Source organism: Mixophyes fleayi, chromosome 1 (genome assembly GCF_038048845.1).
Source record: "Mixophyes fleayi isolate aMixFle1 chromosome 1, aMixFle1.hap1, whole genome shotgun sequence".
Taxonomy (NCBI): domain Eukaryota; kingdom Metazoa; phylum Chordata; class Amphibia; order Anura; family Limnodynastidae; genus Mixophyes; species Mixophyes fleayi.
This window is the reverse complement of record NC_134402.1, coordinates 226079103-226101361: the sequence shown is the minus strand read 5'-3', so window position 1 is coordinate 226101361 and position 22259 is coordinate 226079103. Positions and strand designations below refer to the sequence as shown.

At 43.9% G+C, this 22259-nt stretch overlaps 1 protein-coding gene across 1 annotated transcript in view; it reads right to left on the bottom strand.

Annotated features, from left to right (window-relative positions):
* Positions 1–2966: 2966 nt before the first annotated feature.
* RNF126 (ring finger protein 126) overlaps positions 2967–22259 on the bottom strand; it is a 31655-nt gene continuing 12362 nt past the window's right edge. The window contains exons 8-9 of the mRNA XM_075206087.1: positions 8650–8765; positions 2967–3787 (exon numbers count right to left, since the gene is read on the bottom strand). Of these exons, the coding sequence (XP_075062188.1) occupies positions 3632–3787; positions 8650–8765 (272 nt within the window). The 3' untranslated portion in view covers positions 2967–3631. The remainder of the gene's footprint in view (positions 3788–8649; positions 8766–22259) is intronic.

The following is a 22259-nucleotide window of genomic DNA, read 5'->3' as shown; positions in this document are numbered from 1 at the left end:
TTGCCGATAGACTTTTGTTATAACCAAAAAAAAAAAAAATTATTTTCTCTGGGGAAATTAAAAACAATCCAATCTAGTTCTGTCTCATTCAGGCTTGTCTGGGTTTTAAGATTTCTCTATAATAATGTATTTTATCACCTTGCAAGAAAGAAAAGCCAGATACTTTGTTTTTGTTATCAAGAAAAGCATATCCCGCAACATTGGTTTTGTCATTATGGCTTACATTGCATTATGAATGGATTTAAGAAGGCCTTCTGCAGGGTCAGTTGAAATTGTTCTCTTCTGGAATCCCACCTCCTTCAATAGTCAAATAGTGAAGAAATGTCAGACCCAGATAGCTGCTCACTTTCAGAACCCTCAGCATTCAAGCATATTTCAGAGCAGGATGTCTAATTGTAAAGGATTTTCTTCAATTAAAAACAAAAGAGTCTGCTAAGGCATTTATTAATTTGATCAATTTTGCTAGCTGTGGAGGTTCCGTTTTCACAAAAAATAAAAATAAAAAATGCTACACTTTTCCTGCATATCCTTGAGAGATTTCGCACAGGCTACACAAGCAAGGTCTCTATTTTGCAGGTTTAGCAAATAATTTTGCAGTGACCCTTTATTTAGCAGACTATTATTAGAAGAGCAGAATGAGAATAACCGTGAAGTCCTCTCAATAGAAAACACTCTTGGACTTACCCTGTTTTTCCTCTATGTTGCAATATAAAAGACTGGAAATATTTAAAGCCTGATTAATTTTGTGTTAGTGGATCTCAACAAAGTGCATTACAGTACATCCGCATCCAGATATGTAAGCTTGTGGACGTTCCTAGCATCAACCATAAGTAAAGCATATGCCTCGAGTAGTATTCATGTCCTCTGAGGTGTTTCTGTCTAAGGAAGCTCATCCCTGAAAATAAGGCCGCTGCCACCGAATTCTAAGACACTTGAAAATAGTAACAAATCAGACTCTGGCTCATGAGGACAGAAAGGACGACACCTGGAAGTGGGACTGTCAAAAACAATCATTACTGTTCTGACTTGAAGTGTAAGGGGAGGACTAGCAGCTTCATCTACGCTCCAATGAAGAAAGAAAAGGAAAGATTTATCATTTCTATTGTGGTTTACATTCAAACTGAAGGAGGTTATACTGCAAATAGATGGAGCCCATTGGGTACACATTATGCAAGCCCAATAAAACAACCTCCCCTACCTATAAATAAGTATAGCATTTATCCCATCATTTGTGCAGACAAAGTAGAGCATTTGTTAAAACATGTTCTCAATATTCAATTGTTATTATACAGGTAGATACAGCCAGCTCAGCAGCCATCATGCAGGAAGTGCTTTTTGAGAGTCCAGCTAGAAGAGATAACACTGACTTAGACAAGATAAATAAGCCAGCACATTTCAGTCAGCGTGCTCATAGCAGTTGCAATGATCTAACTTGCACTCTAGGTTTTTAAGTCAGTACTTTTAAAATTCTTAATAGCCATAGGTAGCCAAATATGCACAAAGCGAATACAAGCAATCACAATTCATAAAAAATAGACCTTGATTTGTTGTGATTCTATGCCTATACAAAGGCAACTTAAAATAACTAGAACATGTAGTTCACCTAAGTGACTTCATGAAGACTTACTTGATAAAATATTGGTATTTTTAGAAACTAACATCTGATCAGAGTAGTACAAATTAGGCAGAGAACTGCATGCTAAGGGAAAAACAGGTTATCTGCTTTACAAAAGGACCTTTTAAAAACAGCTGTAACACTATGGAAATGAAAATATACTTAAACTGCTATAGGTTCCCTTGACATTAACCACTAAACCCCACCCCAGTCCAATCTGTTCTGACAGTACAACTGCAGATAACTGCTTACCTGCTCCCTGAATCAAAAAGACAGCCACAAACTAAAAAAAAAAAAAATATCTAACATGTGGCCAACGCAAAGATGTTTTGATTCAATTTTGGGTTTCACAACAGGCTATTAGAAAGTTATTAAAATAGGTATGTACAGAAGAAGTTCATATGCATCTGGCACCAAAAATTATGTTTCACATAGATGTTACCAGAAAAATAAATAAATACATGTTATATATCAAAATATAATTTTTTGATAACAATTGGTCAAAACGTACCGCAGCTCTCCATGAATGTCACAGAATGATATTGAGTATAGGAGTTGCATGCAACCCATTGCCATCATTTTATGAGTTAAATAAAAAAAATATTGTATGCAACATGCTATGTAAATTGACATACGGTACCTCAAAATCCTTAGGAGCACTTAATGTCTGGTTAGAGATACAATACATGACTCAAGCAATGAAACCACCATCTAACACAGTCTATCCTGCAACAAGTTCACATAAGGAATAGTTACAAGAGCAGACTGAGGTAAACGGTTACAACTCCTGGCCTTCTGTAAGATGGCAGCATAATGGATATTTTGTGAATCTGACAGAGCTGGCAAGAACAGGGGTGCCAATATAGAGTAAACTGTCAAGTTTGTGTAGTGGAATGAGCCACCAACCTGGTGTGGACATGCCCTTTCTGCTGCTATGGAAGGGGACCCAAGAAGTTGCTGCACCAGGGCCCAAAATTACTCTTTGTGGCCCTGGGCAAGAATGGGATCATTACACATCACACATGTTAGTTACTCTACACATTTCTTACCTGTGTCTATACAAAAAAAACATTCATCTGTTTGGGTGACTGGTTTACCCGATTATAAACACAGAATTGCATTGCTAGGTGGGGATAGCTCTCAGTGCTATATACCTGTGTAAGCTGATTGAGCATTAGGAAAGAGCAAACAATAGACATCCTAGTGCAACATACATTTGCCTTTACCATGGAAGCAAAAAAAAAAACAAAAAACAAAAAAAAAACACCAGCCTAAATGATAGAGAGATATAGGAGGAAGGGAAATCTGTAGAAAGCAGATCATCTCGGACTAGAATAAATACCACACTCCGAATGATGCAATATGCATGATGAAACAAATTGTTAAAATCCCCCACTCTACAGAGTTAAACTTCAAATGACAGGAGATAAAAAATGGCCTGCTTAACATTTTTCCACAATGTCAAAAGGATGGCACATTCTGTAGATATAATGATGAAACCTATGGAACAAAAAACACGTCCTGTAAACATTGTGCGGTAACTGCTCACACCAGGGGCAGTATCAATTATACATGTTTAATTTAAAGATTAAAAACGTCAATGCATTAAAAAATAAAAATTATAAAAAAAAAAAAAAAAAAGTTACCGCACCTTTGTGTTTTAAAAGCGGAAAGCCATACCAAAAAAAAAAAAAAAAAAAGGGGGGGAGGATAACAATATATATAAATAAGAAAAAAACCCAAGGATTATATCACACCCACTGTCTCCTGAGCTAGATGTTACACTCTAGGTAGGAAAAAATTAAATAAAAATAAAATTGATGAAAGTTTGGTTCCCAGCTGCTCCACTTGAGAAAGACACCCTGACTCGACCCCCAGGAGCCTAAAAGTGTCCTGTTCAGAAACCCCAATAAAGGGTTCCCTTCGGCTCTGATTGCGGTGTTACGAAAGCAGCAGACGAGAGGGTGACACAAGGAGCGGGTTCCCTGCAACAGCTCCCCACCCTGTTTCTGGTACTCAGGAATTATTGGCAGAGTTATTTTCATCAGTGGGGGATGTCGAAGAAGAGGAAGAAGCTGATGAGGCGGAGAAATTCATGTCCGTTAGTCCTGGGGGGTTGGTAGCAGTGTTCTGACCACTGAGACTTTTCCTACACACAGGACATGTATCATGCTGTAGGGAAGAAGATAGTGGATTATATTATGTTGCAAGAATAATTTCCAATTGTACACAAGTGCTTTCATCAGTCAGCAACAGCCACAGACAAATATGTTTTTCTATGTAGGTCTTGGAACTCTTCTGACGTCTAATATTAGCAATAAATTTACTCTGATACTGTTGATCAACCTCTTCTACTACACCCCCTTCACTCCATTCGCCTTAGTGACAGTCATTTCCTGGTTAATTTTTTACCTATCGAACCGCTCCTTTAGTGTTTCTACCTCCGGCACATCCTCCCCTCCATTCCCCCTATCTGTTGGGGTCCCAACAAGGCTCTGTTCTTGGTCCTTTACTTTTCTAATTGTACACCTTCTCTTGGGGCACTATTTCGCTCATTCAACCTTCAATACCATCTTCTACGCTGATGACACCCAAATCTATGTCTCTTCCTCTGACCTCTACTTCTGTACTATCTTGTGTAACCAACTGGAGGTCCCAACGCTACCTAAAGCTCAACATGTCAAACGGAGCAGCCTATCATCTTCCCTTCTGCCAGTCACCACCTGCCCTCAGATCTCCCTCACTGTCAATAACACCACAATTTCCCAAGTCTCCCAGGCCTGCTGCCTTGGTGTCACACTTGACTCCACCCTCTGCTTTATTCCTCACATCCAGACTCTCTCCCACTCCTGTCGACTTCACCTTAAAAACGTTGCTAGAACACGCCTTTTATTACTCAACATGCTACCAAAACGCTTATCCACTCTATCATCTCCCGTCTTGACTATTGCAATCTCCTGCTATCTGGCATTCCGCACACTCATATCCATACTAAATGCTGCTGCAAGACTGATCTATTCTCACCGCTCCACATCTGCTGCACCACTGATTCTGGAGAACACAGGGAGCCAGTGTAGAGATTTGCAAATTCCTCACTCTTACCTTCAAAGCCCTTAACACTACCCCTGCATACATCTCAAATCTCATATCAAAATACTCTCCCTCCCTCCCTCTTAGATCTACATCTGACCTTCGCCTTGTCTCTGGTAACCCCCTCAAAACTCACGCCTACAAGACTTCTCCAGTGCTGCTCCCCACTTATGGGATTCCCTACCGCTCTCAGACTTTACCATAGCCTTCAAATCTTTAGAAGCTCTTTGAAACATCTTTTTAGAGGTGACCTTATCCTCAATAACACTACTCACACTAATGCACCCTCACAACTATCCCACACTCCACCCTAAGCTACACTAGCTCCTCTTGTTCTAGCTGTGCCTCTCATTTAGAATGTAAGCTAATGAGCAGGGTCCTCCAAACCCTTTGTTTTCATGTCTGCAATTATTTTGCCTACCTTGTATGTCCCCGTTTTATAGATGTACTATTTTCCCTGTGGTGCCTTACAAGTCTATGATACTCTAGGTGTCACATTACAACTTCTAAACAACCAAGTTAAATATTTGCACCAGCCACAACAAAAAAACCCCCAAAAACTTGGTTTTCATATCAGACTTGAATGCGGTTGAGCAGGGATTACATGATTTGGTAGCAAAGTGGATGCTCCAGGTCTCTGCTATTTTCTTTGAACTTCACACTGGCCCCAGCGATATGCATAAGAAACACTAGTAGTTCTAGAGTATATGAAATGCTCATCTGCTGGGGACCCTCAGAGAAAATGGCCATTCTTTAATGTTTCTATTCCTGAGTGGTTCTTCAGCATAAAAGATAGGGCAGTCTTTTTATTGGCCAAAATAAGATAATTAGCACTAGTCACCTGGGCCTCATTACTATCAGTCAAGCCACAAATATTAGTATGGCAATACCAGTTATGTCACTGGTTCAGTCCACAAAGAGGATTTTTTTGTATTTACCATAAAATCTATTTCTCCAAATACATTTAGGAGAAAATGCTATCTATATGTCCTCAGTTTTTAGGTTTTTAAATTACAAAGCCCATAGGACAGGAATGAAATAATCAAAGAACACCACTAAATATTAAATCCAAGCACAGAACAGGTGGAACTGTAGTATCCCCCAAAATTGATTCAAAGAATGGATTTGATGGCAAGTATAAAAATCCTCCATTTCTTATTCATCCTATTAGGTGGACACTGCCAACCATGGGGATGTTCCAAAGCTGCCCCTACACTCAGACATAGCTGCACGCAAAACTTCACCTGAACAGGTGTCCTTGAAAAACAGACATTTAACCCGTAGAATTGAAAAATGACTGGACAAAGAACCAGGGTGGTACCCAACACAGATGGCTCATAAATGCCCCCCTGCCATGCTGGCCAAGAAGCGGTCACCAACCTGGAAGTTTGTGATGTATTCATATCCAGAACCAGATACAAACCTGTTGAATTATAGCTCTAAAACTATCTCACCACTGCATGTGCAGTTGTGGATCATTTATTTGTGTGCAAGATACGACTAGTCTTATATTTCACAACCAGCTTCAGCTCATACATTTGCTGTCAATTTTGCACTGCCAAAAAAGCAAAAACAAACTTGCAGCCGAAGACTATTGAATTGGGTCCTGTACAAAATGTTAATTTTTAAGTTTTTAATTAAGCTTAAGGATTTTCACTCCTAATTTATGAACTGCAGTGTTTCATATTGTCTTTATGCCATGAATTTTGTGGTTAAAAATATAGATTGCTACTAGAAAAAAAAAAAAATCTGAATCTTGACAGTAATTGTATGCCTAATATAATTCTTCATATTTCTGTTTTTATATTTGCATTTATTTTCTGTTTAGTTTTACCTATATGTGAAGGTAAATTTGATATAAAAAACCTTTTCCTTATTGAAAATTGTAAACCAATCCAAACACTGCATTATGTACATTTATTGCATACTTTTCCACTCTCCCGGAATATCCGGAAGACTCCCAGAAGAGCAGGCAATTATCTTGCAACCTGCCCACTTCCAAGTGAAGTGGACAAGATAGGAAGCCTCAATGATGTAAAACCCATCTGAAATATAACAGACCTGTTACTAAACGGTTAGTATCTTCTCCGACCAAAAAAAAAAAAAAAAAAGTTAGACCACCACCACCTATGAAAACAGGGTGCACCAAGCAGATAAAGAATGTACAGATGTTCAATACCTGAACATCTACATACACCGCATAATAGCGCAATGCATTTCAGGTGCTTGTGCAAAGTCTGACTCTGACAAATGAAATCGGTACCTAATGTAGAATCAGCAGTAACAGTGCAGTGAACACAATTGCTAGTAAGTCCGTACTCCATGACTCTGGAGGTGAGACTACAGAGATAGAGCCCTATGGATTAATAAGGTAAGTTCCACTCCATCAATAAAAGAGTACCGTGACCAGGCAGAAGGCTAAATACGTTCAATACACAAGAGTTGAGCGAGATACCACAATGGCTACATAAGGGTAGTACTCAATTTATACTACCAGAGTATAGTGGCAGGACACAAGGCTAAACAAGACAGTGCTCAATAACCCCAATAGGAGAGAGAACCAATATGGGATATAGTGACTAAATCTGTATTCAATCATAACAGGAGAGAACACAGTTTATGAATACAGAAACTAAAAAAGGTCAGTACTCATTAACCATAACAAGAGAGTACAGTGACAGTGTACAAGGCTAAATAATTCAGTACTCAAACCATAAAGGAAGAGGGTACCATTACAGGTGGACTTCAGGACAATATGAATAAATTGTAATATAAAATTTGACAACCCTAGAGCCTGTGTAGTACCCCTCTCCAAGGATGTAGCACCACAGGGTTTCCAGTCACTGCCTGTGGCAGAAGGGACCTGTATTTTATGCAGGGCCCTTATTATCAATGGGAAATGTGTTGCCTGTTTTTCAAAATAGTATACCCAGACTAAGACTACAGGGTATCTACATGCCTTTTGATTTAATTATTCACGATGTCATAAACGCATGTAATTTAGCTGGTACACATATCAAAACAGTTACTGGCATGTATCCCCACTTGTACCCTTAACCAGGCCTTTCTTGCACTAGTCTCAACAGTGGGTCCTGAAGCCCATCTATTCTGGTGGGCTTTCCTGAGGCAAGGGGAAGGAGCTGGTTTACAAACTAGTTTATAGTTGAAGAGTACCTACTTCAGCACAGCACCCGCTGTACCCCATGGTTGGCAATGTCCCCCATAAAGGATGCATGAGAAATGGAGACATCCGCAATGCTTAAGCAACAGGTGCACTTTAAAAAGGTATTTCAGAAATAAAAACTTGTGGAAAAACAGCCAAATTCACACTAACAATATTGCAGGGAAAGTTTAACATATTTTTAATTTAAGAGTAAGCATGCAATTTTCCCTGCTATTGTTCTTTCATTATTACAGAAAAGTAAAACTTGTTTTTCCAATTTAATAGCAGTTTGCACTAGTAATGCTATTAGCACTAAACCCCCTTAATATGGATGTGAAGGATAGTATAATGCATGCTTAAGAAATATAGGCAACATAGTAACTTACACTTCACTAGCTTTTAAACTTAAGCATTTGCTAAAACCTGCAATAATGGAGGTTTCTTAAAACAGGCAGTACTGTTCTGTATATACTGAGAGCAAAGTTATTTCTTCTTATTAACCGATATACATGTTCTGAACTGTGAAGGAACACAAAAGCTGCTACAGGAAAAGGATTTAAAAAAAAAATACATTTATTAATTCATCCAAACCAGTTACTTGGGGAAGACGTCTATATAAAGAATGTTGCAAGTCTCCTCAGAATAATCTGTGCACCAGTTCACAATGCCATATAGCAAGTTATGATAGGTTAAAGAATTGCCCAAGCATCTATGTCCCTGAATTTAGGAAGATATCAGCTACAAAGCTCTTTTAGAAGAGAGAATGTGTCCATCCACTTACCTGCTCTAACCAGGGGATGATGCAGTCGTTATGAAATAAGTGATTGCAAGGAAGCTGTCGCACATTTTCTCCAACTGTATAATCCTCCTTACACACAGGACATTCCAAGCCAGAACCTGCGTTATACAAATGTAAACTAATAAGCAAAACTATGGCGTAAAGAGCAACAATATTTATGTCCAACATTTTGTGTTAGTGTAGAACCTGGCAAATAATTGGCATTAGGACATTTGTTCTCGACTGCTCATAACACCCAAGTTACTAAAACATATAAACACCCAAGCTTGGCTGTTAGTCCACAGAGCGCAAACAGCACTCACCATCTTGACCTCATGACATGCTGAACCATGCTCTAAAAAGGGACACACATTACCCAGACAGATGTTGGAATCTTCCTCAAAGTACCTCCAGGAGTCAGTAAATAGGCAGGTCATAATTGCTGCCATAAGCTCTGCTCACTTGCAAAACAGATCACATGTCAACTGAAAGGTGACAGGACTATGATGAGATTTGAGTGTTAAAAACTATGGAGTACAGGGTGTCAGCACCAGACGATAAAGGTTGTGAGCACAATCCTTCCATTTTTACCCTGCAGACTGGTTAAGGCTATACCCAAGAGGGCAAAAGATAAAAAAGGTACGGCAATGTGCATGCTGGGCCTACCAGAGGGGAGAGAATCAACCAACCAGGGAGGTTAGCAGAACACTTCCTAGAAGCTGAAGGTTGTACGCTGCTTTAATAAAATGGCAGATGAAGCACATTTCCAGATATCTTGCAGGAAATCCAGAAAATATATGACACATTTCAAAAGGAGTATGAATAGTACAATAAGGCACTCCATTCTTTTCCATCCTAGATTACATGTTTAGGAGTGGCAGACCATCTGTTTTTTTAGCCTGTGAACATTTACACTCCTTCTCCACTTAAGGTAGACACATTGTTTCACGTTACATTAAATCCGATTATATATTCTAGCCATTATTATAACACTGACTCCAGCTGGATAGATCATTGGATATGTCACAAACAATTATCTACAAGCAGTGTGCAGATGTATGCATGCCAACAGATCTAGAGATGGAATAGTTTTTACATCACTTTGCTACTCACAATTTGTTTTAAGAATTGTGGATGTATTTACTAAACTGCAGGTTTGAAAACATTGCTGCTATAGGCATCTCCAATCAGATTCTAGTTATTTAGTACATTATACAAAATGACAGCGGGAAAGGTTACTAAACTGCAGGTTTGAAAAAGACTCAGAGATCGATTATAATAGCGCTGGAAGTCCATTTTTACATTTAGTCTAGACATTTTTTTTTCAGACCCAGACAATTTTATAATTTAGAAATTTGTTACATTTTAGTCTTTGTACCTCACTTGGAGCATCTATAACTGAAGTTAAAGCATTTTTGTCTTAAACACTCAGGTGGAAGGAAACTTTCTAGACAAACATACATAGATGAGGTGGAAGCATAGCCAAGATTTTCAGATTATCTTTATTATTAACTTTCTACCACATTTCAATTAGGTGTTCAAGAAATACCATGTATAGTTCCCCCCAGCATTATGGCTTTTTTTTAAACATTTGATAGTACAACTGCATCCTTTCCGCTTATGTTCAGCATATCACACTAAAGAATCAGAAAAGGGGTGACAGTGTTATTCTAGATTATTAGAATGTATCTGTTGACTAGTTACAGTGAACTGGAAGCTAGAGTAGAGCAAGACAACACTGGTAAAGGATTTGACAAAAATCATTTGAGACTTTAGAGCGAGCTTCATGGATGCTCTGAAGATTGTCGGACTACGAAGAGTAAGATCGGCCTTGATCAGGACATGTTAGAAGGAAAATGGAAGTCATTACAAAACCATCCTATATCAGCAAATATGGGTCTACACACACATTTTGGCATGAGACTCAGGCTTTACATTTAATAATCTTCAAAAGAAATACAAACTTTCAAATATGTTACTATTTTTTCACAGTACAGAAACACTTATGACCATGTTCTCCTCTGGCAATGTTTAACTGAAAGTGTGTAACATGGAGGCACTGCTCATGCTATTGAGACTTATCCTCCGATCTGTCTACACTTGTCCAGACATGGCTATGAGGACTTCAACATTTCTAGACTCTAGAAATCTGTGATGTCAGCTAGGGAGGTGACCTTCCTCGCTTGTGAGATGTCCCAAGGTTTATTTGTGGCACCGATTAAGGAGTTGTCCCTAAAACACATGAGGAATCTATGCCAGAAAGAATTCTATTAATGATTTCTCATGTATCGTAGCACCCATTACTCCCTTAACCAAGAAAAGAGGAAACCCTGGCACTTTGCCCTGCTGAAGCTTTACCGGCCTTTAAAAACCTAAAGAAAAGCATTCATTTTTGCTCCTTTCATCTGTCAAGACATCTGGGTATATTCAAGGCTGCTAAATTAGCATCCATGTTTGTATGGTGGTACACCATGAAAAAGGACGTTCAGTATTTTATCCTCTGTTGCAAGATTTGTATTTGTCAGAAAAAAGTGCTCATATTCTAAGTTTCTCACTTTCAAAGTTCTAGCATGCCCTGGTCTCACCTGTCTACAGATTTTATTGTGGAGCTCCCTCCATCTAGATCACACCTCAACCTAGGTAGTAGAGTCAGAAAGATGGAACATTGTGCCCCTTGTGGGGTTACCCATAGTAAAGTCTGTAGCCTCACTCCTTAATATCGCCATGGCCTTCTTGACATTATTTCTGACAGAGGCACACAACTCACCTAAAAAAAAAAAGGGAAAAAAAAAAAAGGAAAAGGAAGAGGTCTTTGCTTCTCACTAGCCCAGGGACCTCATTGTCAGCCTTAAAACATTTTGGACAGATACAGTGCACACACTCTACAAACTGAATGTTACCAAATCTGAGGCTCTCCCCATCAATATACCCCACTCTCCACTAATGAAGTTACAGAGAGTTTCCGTTTGTGTGGGTGAAGGAGTCTTTGCCATATTTAGGTATACATATTTCTCTTACCTCCACCTGAGGGACCCTGCTTACCATGGGGTTGTATGAGGGAACTTGGGAGTAGGCACTCAAATAGTTAACTTTCCTGCTGACAGGCTATATCCCCTCTGTAACCCCATGTGAACTTCAGTGAATATAGAGTTAAAGAGTAGGACCTCGGGCATGCTGTGCTGCAGCCATTTCCTTTTAAAATGTTACTTATTACCTTTTTAGAAGGTGTATGTGCTATAAGCAGTACATACACATCTTATGTAGGTTTTTCAGCTTGATATACCGGAGTGCAGCAGCCACGGACAAGGAGGCATCTGCAAGGATGTTTCTGGTAACAGCACAGAGTAAGGAGACTGATATTACCCTGGGCTGTTCAGACACTGATGCTGCATTCTGGCAGTGAGCACCGTGTGTGTGCTGGGCGCCATTTTGGAATCTACCAACCCCCTGCTGCACTGGAGGGGGGCACTTGGCTCGGACCAAACACGGAGCAGCTGTTATTGGAAAACCTAAAGCTATAGATAAGAGTCCAGCGGGGTTATACTACCACAGCTCGCATTTGGCCTGTATGCCCAGGCTGCTTGAAAGGGGGAGCAATTGAAAAGGAATTACCTGTGTTGCAACAAGTTGGTATGTTCCAACCCAGGAAATACAAGGGAGGCACCTATCTACACAGTCAGAGGACTGCAGAAAAGGCTGTAATTCAGAGAGGCTCCTCTCTCCTCCAATTGTTTGAACTGGTTCTTGGCCAACAGGAAAGCCAAGTACCTTTTTCTATAATTTTTTTCACACTGTACACGGTATTGTTATAGTGGATACATGTATGCCGTTTGCAGTAATCCTTGTGCCACAAATCACAATTTCTGTACCTAGGTTTGCTATAGAAGTATAGGCTGGAACCTAGGTGCATGTGTGTGCATAATCTACATACACACATTTACATGGTTGGGAGTTACTGTGGTGTATGTCAGACAAAACAGTATCCAAGTTATTTTTCTTTCCTGTTCTGAAAAAAAAAAAAAAAAAAAGTTTTCTTTTCTATTTGAGATGTTACCTTCTGCTTCTATACTAGACAGGTGGCTGGTAATAGGGGGGGGGGGGACATATTACCTTGTTATATAACAAAGTTAGAAAAAGGGCAAGAAACCCTGGACTAAATATTAAACCTGCTTCAAATGTAAAGTAAAACTTCCTAGTGGACAGACGGACCCAGGGGCGGTTTGTGTAGACTGATGTGGGGGCCTGGAGTGAACAGGCCCAGGGTTCTGCTCCTCAGCAGCTGGAGGAACTGGCGTGGGCGGTCACACTGGCGCAGTCGGTGTCGGTACTGACTCAGATGTTTGCCCGTCTGGCGGAGATCCCAGCGTTTCCTGGAGTACTCCCCCTCCCCCTACCGAATGTGAACCTGAGCCTTGTTGGTCAGGCATCCACCTCCTCTTTCAGAGGCTCTTCTCAGGAAGAGCTTGCATGGTCCACGTACTTTGTTAAAGGCCTGGACCGGTTAAATCAGCTTCTGGACATTCCCAGAACCAAAGCACGACGCTGCAAGACTCATACATCTGCTCATCCTCTCCTCGCACTGATTCAGAACAGTCTTCGGTGGAGCAAGGTGACCTTCCTGAGGATTTGGATCTCCCCCTGGTGAGTCAAGGCATTGAGGATCTAGTACTGGCTGTCCGCCAGACTTTGGATCTAGAGGAACCTCGGTCAGACCTACGTCTCTTTAAGCGCAGGAAACATGTCTGTGTCCGGCGTCACTGGAACTTAGAGATAGTCAGCTCGGAAGCAGCCAGATCGCAAGTTTGTTATACCACGCTGATTTCCAGTCCTTTATCCCCTGTAGGCTTTAGAAACGGCCCGCTGGGAACATGTTCCAAAAGGTGGATATGCCAGTGGCCAGGATGGCCCGCCATACTACTCTGCCAGTGCCAGGTTCTGCGGCACTCCCTGATGCCACTGACCACAGGGTGGAGGGTTTTCTTAAATCCATCTTCCTGGTGGCAGGTGCCTCACCAAGACCTATACTGTCTTTACCATGGGTCGCCCAGGCAATGGAGACCAGGGGGTAAATGTATTAACGTGCGGGTTCTTCAACACCCGCGTGTTCAGCGATTAAATTTCAAGCGGCGCTGCATTGTAAAGGGAAACTTCCCTTTACAATGCAGCGCCGCTTGAAATTTAATCGCCGAACACGCGGGTGTTGAAGAACCCACACAATAATACATTTACCCCCTGGGCTGACCACTGGTAGCAAGGTTACCAGACTCAGATCTTCTTCCCCTGGCTCTGCATTTAAAAGGAGGCCTTGGATTACCTGTACGAGGCTGCTCAAAACTCAGTCTCAGATTCTTCATCTCATCATCGGCAATAGTGGCCAGTAGGACTCTCTGGCTCAGGGTCCTGGGATGCCGATGCAGAGTTAAAGAAAACTCTGGAGGCTCTTCACTACTCGGGCTCAGCCCTTTTTGGCCCATAATTAGATATTCTCGCTCAAGTGACAGGAGGTAAGAGTACCTTCTGGTGAGTATCCCTAAATCTAGGGCTCTGAGGTTTGGGACTTTCCACCAATCCCTTTGAGGGGGTCCATTGGGATGGCCAGACCATTAGGTCCTCTGTGACCAGAGGTCATTCCCAGAGAGGTAGAGCCCTATTCTTTACAAAGCATCCAGACCCCAGGCTCCCGGACAAGCCAGCAGTCTGATGGACCCCTCCCCTCTCCATGACCGCAGGGGTAGGGGGGGGGGGGGGGGGAACCTGCTGTGGGCCAGAGTTCTTGGAGCGGCATCCTCCCAGAACTTGGAGAGGGGTGATCATTCAGGGGGGTCATCATAGCTGTTGTTCAAGGGTCACCCCCTCCCTTGTTCTTTTCACATAACGATGATACTAAATTAAAGCCAGACTGTCGCTTTGCTTCCTTCAGCAGAAGTCCTCTGTCGGAATATGACCGGGAGAAGGTTTCTTTCACTCTTAGTCCCTCAGACCTCTCCTCGAGATGACTGGGCAAGAAAGTTTACACTCTTCAGGGGGGGGGCGCAAGTCTCGCTACTTTCTCAAGAGCCCCTTGAGCAGCCAGAGGGACTTTCCATCCCTCACAGAGCTCCAGAAGTTGCTGGCCTTCCAGGGCAGGTTCCGGTGAGCCTGAGGGATCCCCATTGGCCCTGACACAATGGGTCTACAGACATTCTAAGCAGTTTAGCAGTTCCAAGAATGTTTCTGCTCCGTTGAGGCAACCTGTAATGGCAGGGCCTGGTTCTTTACCAGCACCTACCTCTGAGTTTTGATGGCATGGTCTTTGAGGCCAAACTCTGGCAGTCCAGAAGGCTTTCCTCCAGAATGGTAGACACCATGTTGCGAGCCAGGAAACTGACCTCAGCCCATATTTATTACAGTGTGGGGCATATCTACATTAAGTGGTACGAACAAAGACTCTGCCAATCGACTTTCATCTTTCCCATATCATAGCCTCTCCACGATAACTTGGACGCAGGTCTGCGACTTGGGTCCCTTGAGGTCTAGGTGTCGCCTTATCTATATTTTTCAACTGAAAATAGCTGATATTCTGGAAGACCTTCCTTCAAGGGGTCCTGCATATACAGCCCCTTATGTTATGCCTACGGCTCCCTGGGACCTAAACTTGGTTCTGACCATGCTTCAGAGGTCCCCCTTTGAACAAATGTGTTAAAACGGAGCGGGCTGGCTGGCTTCTAAACAGACCATCGCTAGGTGGATTACGTCCACACTCAAGCAGGTCTACGTCAGTTCCGATCGGCCTGCGCCTAGTCCTATGGCTGCCCATTCCACCCACTCGGTGGGGACTTCTTGGCCTGCGCATAACGGGGTCTCAGCGGATCAGCTATGCCGGCGAGCCACCTGGTCCTCTGTCCATACCTTTACTAGGTTTTATCAATTTAATGTGTTCGCATCCCCGCCAGTTTCAGCCGCACAGTGTTGCAGACCGGACTGTCAGAGCGGTCCCTCACTTATGGGGGTGCTTTGGTACGCCCCATGGTAAGTAGGGTCCCCCAGGTGGAGGTAAGAGAAGAGAGGATTTTATACTCGCGTTAAAACCATATCTCTGCGTCCATCTGGAGGACACTGCGTTTCCTCCCTTCTGATCTTCTGTGGTTATTCTTTTGGTGTTGTGGTTCCCTTCCTTTGGGCTTCTCTATTACATACTGAAGTTCACACAGTGTTGCAGCAGAGATATAGCCTGTCAGCAGGAAAGTCAACTATTTGAGTGTCTATTCCAATTTACCTTATACAACCCCATGGTAAGCAGGGTCCTCCAGGTGGACTCTGAGAAATTAATTTAAAATGAGTATAAAATCTCTTTCCCTACCTTATCTACAATATTTGTAACCAATTTCCCCCCGATCTTCCATCACCTCTCCTCTCTGGCCAGAAACTGTGAGGCTTCCTGGCTGGGATGCATTGCTGCCTTTAAAGTGATGCTTTTACACCAAAAAAGTATATCTTCCATACCATACCATATACTGTGCCCAGGCGGCTGATGGCCCGCTTTCATACATTAATGACGACATGTCTGGAAGCAGAAACAACCCCTTACCCATAAAGACATGGCTTTACCCAAATTGCGTGGTAGCCTAATGCTTTCCAATTTATAACAATACCAAGATGCCTGCGTATATGGACACCATACAGGATTTTGAACTCCGTTTCCTCAGGCCTCCAAGCTGTGGGTATATATTGAAAGGGCCTATTGAGAGGGTTGTTGGCTTGTGTTAGCTGTGTAGAGGGTGATACTAGGGTAACCTAGGGAGATTAAGATGCTAGTTGAGGAATATTATAATCTTGTCTGAAGAGGTGGATTTTCAGAAAACACTTGAAGGTTTGAAGATTAGAGGAAAATCTTATTGTGCAAGAAAGGGAATTCCACAAAGTGGGTGCAGCCGGGAAAAAGTCCTATAACCGGGAATGTGAGGATGTGATGAGTGGAAGAGAAACAGATTTTGTGCAGAACCGAAGCATCGAGTTGGGAGATATTTTGAGACAAGTGAGGAGATGTATGTTGGTGCAATTTTGTTGACGGCCTTGTATGTTAGAAGAATTTTATATTGGATTCCTTGAAAAACAGGGAACCAATGTAGAGACTGAGAGTGGCTCAGCAGAGAAAAAACGGTTTGCAAGAAAAAATCAATCTAGCTGCTGCATGCAAAAAAAAATTGTAGGGGTTCAAGTCTGATTTTGGAAAGACCAGTAAGGAGGGAATTGCAATAGTCGATGCGGAAGATGAGTGCATGAATTAAGGTTTTTGTAGTGTCTTGTGTGAGATATGTGCGTATTCTGGAGATGTATGCAACATGATTTAGATAAGAGTCAATGTGGGAACAAAGGATAGTTGTGAGTCAAGGATTACACCTAGGCAGCAAGCTTGCAGGGTGGGATTTATGGTCATGTTATCAATAGAAATAGAAATGTCAGACAAGAAGCTTCTGTTTTTGGGTGGAAATAATTTTTACTCACCATAAAATCCATTTCTCTTACTCCATTGGGGAACACTGCAAGACATTTGGGTATAGTAGTGGGTGTAGGAGTTTAGGCACTTCTCAACTTCTTTGATTTTCTCTCCTCCCCTACTATGCCCCTCTTCCCCTGGCGATACCTCAGTTTTGACTAACTAAGCGTATGAGAAAGGGGCGCCCTAAAAGGGCAATAAATATAAGCATAGAATTCACACAACAGAAATATTTACAGAGCAAGGGAGGGTGCGCAGTGTCCCCCAATGTAGAAATGGATTTTACAGTGAGTAAAAATCTTTTTCTCTTTCCTGCCATTGGGAGACACTACGAGACATTGGGGATATACCAAAGCTGCCCCTAAGGGAGGGAATGCCCTGGAAAGGCTGCACGCAATACTTTGCGCCCAAAGCTTGCATCTGAGGATGCGGAGCCCTGCAACCTGTAAAATTTAGAAACCGTATGGACAGATGACCATGTGGTCGCTCTGCACAGCTGTTCTGCCGAAGCATCATGGCTCGCTACCCACGAAGCGTCAATGGCCCTGGTAGAGTGAGCCTTTAGCGAAGCTGAGACAGGCAGAGATGCCCGGAGATAAGCTAGACTGATGGTGAAGGTGATCCAGCAGGCAATATAATTTTTGGACGCCGGCCAACCACGCATTGTACAGGATAAAGAGGTCCCTGGTTTTATGAACTGTGGCCATACGGTCAACATAAAACCGAAGGGCTCGGACCACATCTAGCAACCGCAAATCGTCATCAGCAGTGGCAGACGAGGTTGAAGCTGAAGACGGCGGAGGCCGGAACACAGGTACCACAATCTCTTGATTAAAAAGGTGGAACATGGACACGACCTTGGGGACAAAGGAAGGTTTGTTGCAAAGAACTGCTCTATTTACATGGAAGACAAGGAACGGGGAATTGCAGCACAGCGCAACTAATTCAGACACTCTCTGAGCAGACAATATAGCCAAGAGGAATATGGTCTTCCAAGTAAGGTGGTGCAGCTCCGCCACCTCTAGAGGTTCAAAAGGCAGATGGGTGAGCGCCCTGAGCACCAAGTTGAGGTCCCAGGGCTCCACCGGGTGAACGAAGGGAGGCTGAACATGAAGGACCCCCTGCAAGAAGGTCTGAACCTCGCTGAGAGCCGCCGATTTCCGCTAGAAATAGATGGAGCGCCGAAACCTGAACCTTAAGGGAGACCAGCCGGAGCCCCTTATCCAAGTAAGTAGTTTTGCAGGAAAGCCAGAAGTCTAGGGAGACTACACCTGGAAAGTGTGGGAGCCCTGCGTCTCACACCAAAGAATGTAAGTCCTCCAGACTCTGTTATATAGCCGAGGACGACGGTTTCCTGGCCTTGATTAGGGTGCCAATCACCTGTTGGGAAAAGCCCTTGGCTTTGAGAACTAAGGTCTCAATAGCCACGCCGTCAAAGCTAGTCGATCTAAATTGTAGCAGAGAAGAGGGCCCTGAACGAGAATATCTGGTTGCATTGGCAGGGGAAAACGGGGGATCCGTTGTTAGTCTCAGTATGTCTGAGAACCATGCCCTGCGCAGCCAATGAGGGGCTACCAAGATGGCGGGAACCTGCTCTTGTTTTAGCTTTTTTAATACCCGCAAGAAATGCCATGGAGCCGACATGGCATCCGTGAAATGTGTTTGAGGGTCCCAAAGTTTTGAGCAGTACAGGAGGACCTGATGATTCAGTCTGGAAGCCATGAGGTCAATCTCCGGCATTCTACTAGGAGGGCAAAGACCTCCCTGCAGAGACCATTCGCCAGGGTGAAGTCGGCTTCCCAATTTTCTACGCCTCGGATGTAAACTGCCGATATCTGGGATACATGGCGCTCTGCCCACACCATAATCCTGGCCGTCTCCTGCACTGCGAATTCCTCTTGGCGATTCAGATAAGCCAGGGCCGTGGCATTGTCCAATTGAATTTGAAGAGGCTTCCCTGCTAGAAACCTCGGAGCAGTACACAGGACATTGACGAGGGCTCAAGGTTCCAGAATATTGATCAAAAGTGTGGCCTCCTGAGGGGACGAGTCTGTGACATCTTAGGGACCCTGTTACCCCTCCCCAGCCTGACAGACTTGTGTCTGTGGTTACCAAGGTCCAAAGGCCAGTCTGAAGAGTCTGGCCTTTGTCCATTAGTCCTGGACAACAACCATGCCAAAGAGAGGCGGGTGGGTCCCGACAGGCAAATAATCTGCCTGTCCAAATGGTCCTGAGATCCTGACCACTTCCGAAGGATCTCTAGTTGGAGGGGGCGGGAGTGGAACTGTGCAAAGGGTACAGCTTTGAATACTGAGACCATGGTCTCCAGAAGCTTCATGCAACTTGAGGAGGGATACCTGTGGTCGAGCCAGCAAGGTCCTGGTTCTGCGCAAGACAGCGCTGACCTTGGCTTCCGGCAAATAGACTCTATAGGTCACTGTGTCGAACACTAGACCCAGAGAGCGCATGCGCCGAGCTGGAATGAGAGATGAGGTCTGAATATGGCGATTTAAGAGTTCTGCAGACGGAGCCTTCAGAAGAAGATAGTCTAAACAGGGGACTATTGTGACTCCCCTCTGCCGCAGAAGACCCCGCCATTATAGCCATCAGTTTGGTGAACACTCAGGGAGCGATAGCCAGGCCGAAGGGTAGGGCCCTGCACTGAAAGTGGGAAGTCCCTACTGCAAAGTGAAGGAGGCGATGATGGCGGTTCCATATGGGGACATGGAGCTAAGCATCCTTGATATCGATAGACACCAGGAACTCTCCCTGCTCCATTCCATTTTGAACCTTTGAGTTATTCCCTTCTTGTTTACAAACTGCAGGTTTAAAATGGGGCGCAAGGATCTGTCCTGTTTTGGTACTAGGAAGAGGCTGGAGTAAAACCCAACCTCTTTCCTATGCTGGGATGGGGACAATGACACCAGCTGTCAGCAACTGCTGGATAACTTCCTGAAGCGCCTTGTGACCTGAGGTGACAAGGGGGGATAGGGGTCGAGAAGAACCTCGGTGGTGAAGTTAGGCCAAGTCTATGACGTAGCCACGCAACACAATCCCCCATGTCCAGCCGTCTGCGGTGGTTGCCCACCACAGATTCCTGAGGGGAGAGGGGGTCAGGCTGCGGGCTCATCACTTGGTCTTAAAGCTACGCACCCGACGGCGCATCGGCCTCTGCTATACCCTGCCCTGGGAGCAAATGACTGTCCTCTCGGCGGGGCGGGCTGGCTCCAGGCAAAAGAACGAAAACACCCCTGGCATGGCCTATTGGACCCCATGGGGAGTGTGTCACCTTTACTTCCTGTGGCCACCTGGATGTCCTTTTCTAGCTCTGACCTGAACAAAGTAAACCCATCAAATGGCAAAATCTCTAGAGTTCGTTTTGAATCGGCGTCTGCCATCCACAAGAGTCTAGAATTGACGGACACTGCATACATGGCTGCTTGCCCTTCATAATCAGAGGTCTCTTGGATATGTTCAGCCAAAGAGAGTAGCTCCACTCGTTGAGTGTTATTTTGAATGCCTGTCTCTAGCTGCTCAGCACATAGCTGGATAGCCTTGTTGGCCCAGGCCACTGCAGGCCTAAACATGCTGCCTGATGCTATATAGGCAGAACGGAGAGCAAGATCACACTTTTTATCTGTGGGATCCCTCAGAGCAACCCGCTCCTGGGTGGGAACCGCTGAAGATGAGGACAAAGTGGCTACAGGGGTGTCCCCCCTGGGTGAAGCCTCCCATTTAACCAAATCCTCTGCCAGGAGAGGGTAAAGTGACTTAAATCTGCCCGGCATCGAAAACTGCTTATTTGGCCTAAGCCACACATCGTTTACCATCTCCATCTGGGGGGAGGGTGGAAATGCCATGATTTGCTCTTTGGTTTAATTAAACAAGGTGAAACCCAAGGAGGCCCTGGGTTCTGGGTCTTCAAACCCTAAGATTTGCCTGATACCAAAGATGAGATTTTCCACATTATGGCCCGGTGCAGAGTCTATAGCGGTAAGAAAGTCCTCTTCCCGAGTGTCAAAGTCGAACCCCCCTTCCTCATCTGAGGAATGCTCCGATTCAGGATCGCATCTGGAATAACTTTTAGCCCTGCGAGTCACCGTGAGCAGGCGCTCCTCACTCTGACCCGATTGGTGTTGAGAAGATGTGCCAGCGTCAACTAAGGGTATTGAGGGCGTGTTTGAAAAAGGAACGTCACATACCTCTGTGGACCTCAGCATCACACTGGCCAGTCTCTCCATGGCTGTGGTTAGGGATCTGGCCCAGAGTGGTTCCTCCACACTGCTGTCCCTGTGCTGGGGCACGACGCTCCTGGGTCTCAGCCTCGTAAGCCGTGCAGAGGGCGTCCCTGTTAGGCTGTCCAATAGATAATTTATCATTACACTTGGCATATGTATAAAAAAAAAAAAAAAAAAAATAACAGCGCAGACGTAGCAGAGGGTCCTTTAATTATGGTGTCCCCCTTCTCAGATATTCTTGAAATGTATTACAGGTTTGATTAAACTAACAATGAACAATGATAACTTGTCGAAACAACAGCGTCTGTACACAGCAAGATTGTTTACCAAGTCTCTATACTAGGTCACAAATCTTGTAAAAACAACACACCAGTTCCCATACAGTGATCAATAGTCTGTTAGTGAGCAGCTTAAAACAGGCATACAATGCTACTCAATAGGGTGTAATATCAAACAGGGGAATGATACCAGCAGCATGCAGCCGACAATCTCTGGGTCCCAATATGGCCACTTCTGTCCCAGGAAGCAGGAAGGGGGTGGAGGGAAGTTCCTCCTCCGGATCTGCCCCCAAAATGGCCGCCTCTAGTGAACGCCGGTCAGCACATACTTATTATGTGCCGACAGAGTATTGCGCGCAGGCTGTGAGTGCCCAGGCAGCGCATGTGCTTCCGCCCCCTCCGATGTGTGAATTGCCCACTAAGGAGAGCGATAAGCACAAAACCCCCGATGCTTATAGCCTAGGGCAAGGGGCTTGCCCGCATGTCCGTCAGCAGGGGGGAGGTGAATCCCTGCAGCTCCCCCACGCGACAAATAGCAATGGCCCAGAGGAAAATATTAAAAACCCTATGTGGGCCACCTAAAGCCCTAATGGCAAACAGTTGCAGCTATGGCTAAAGTGC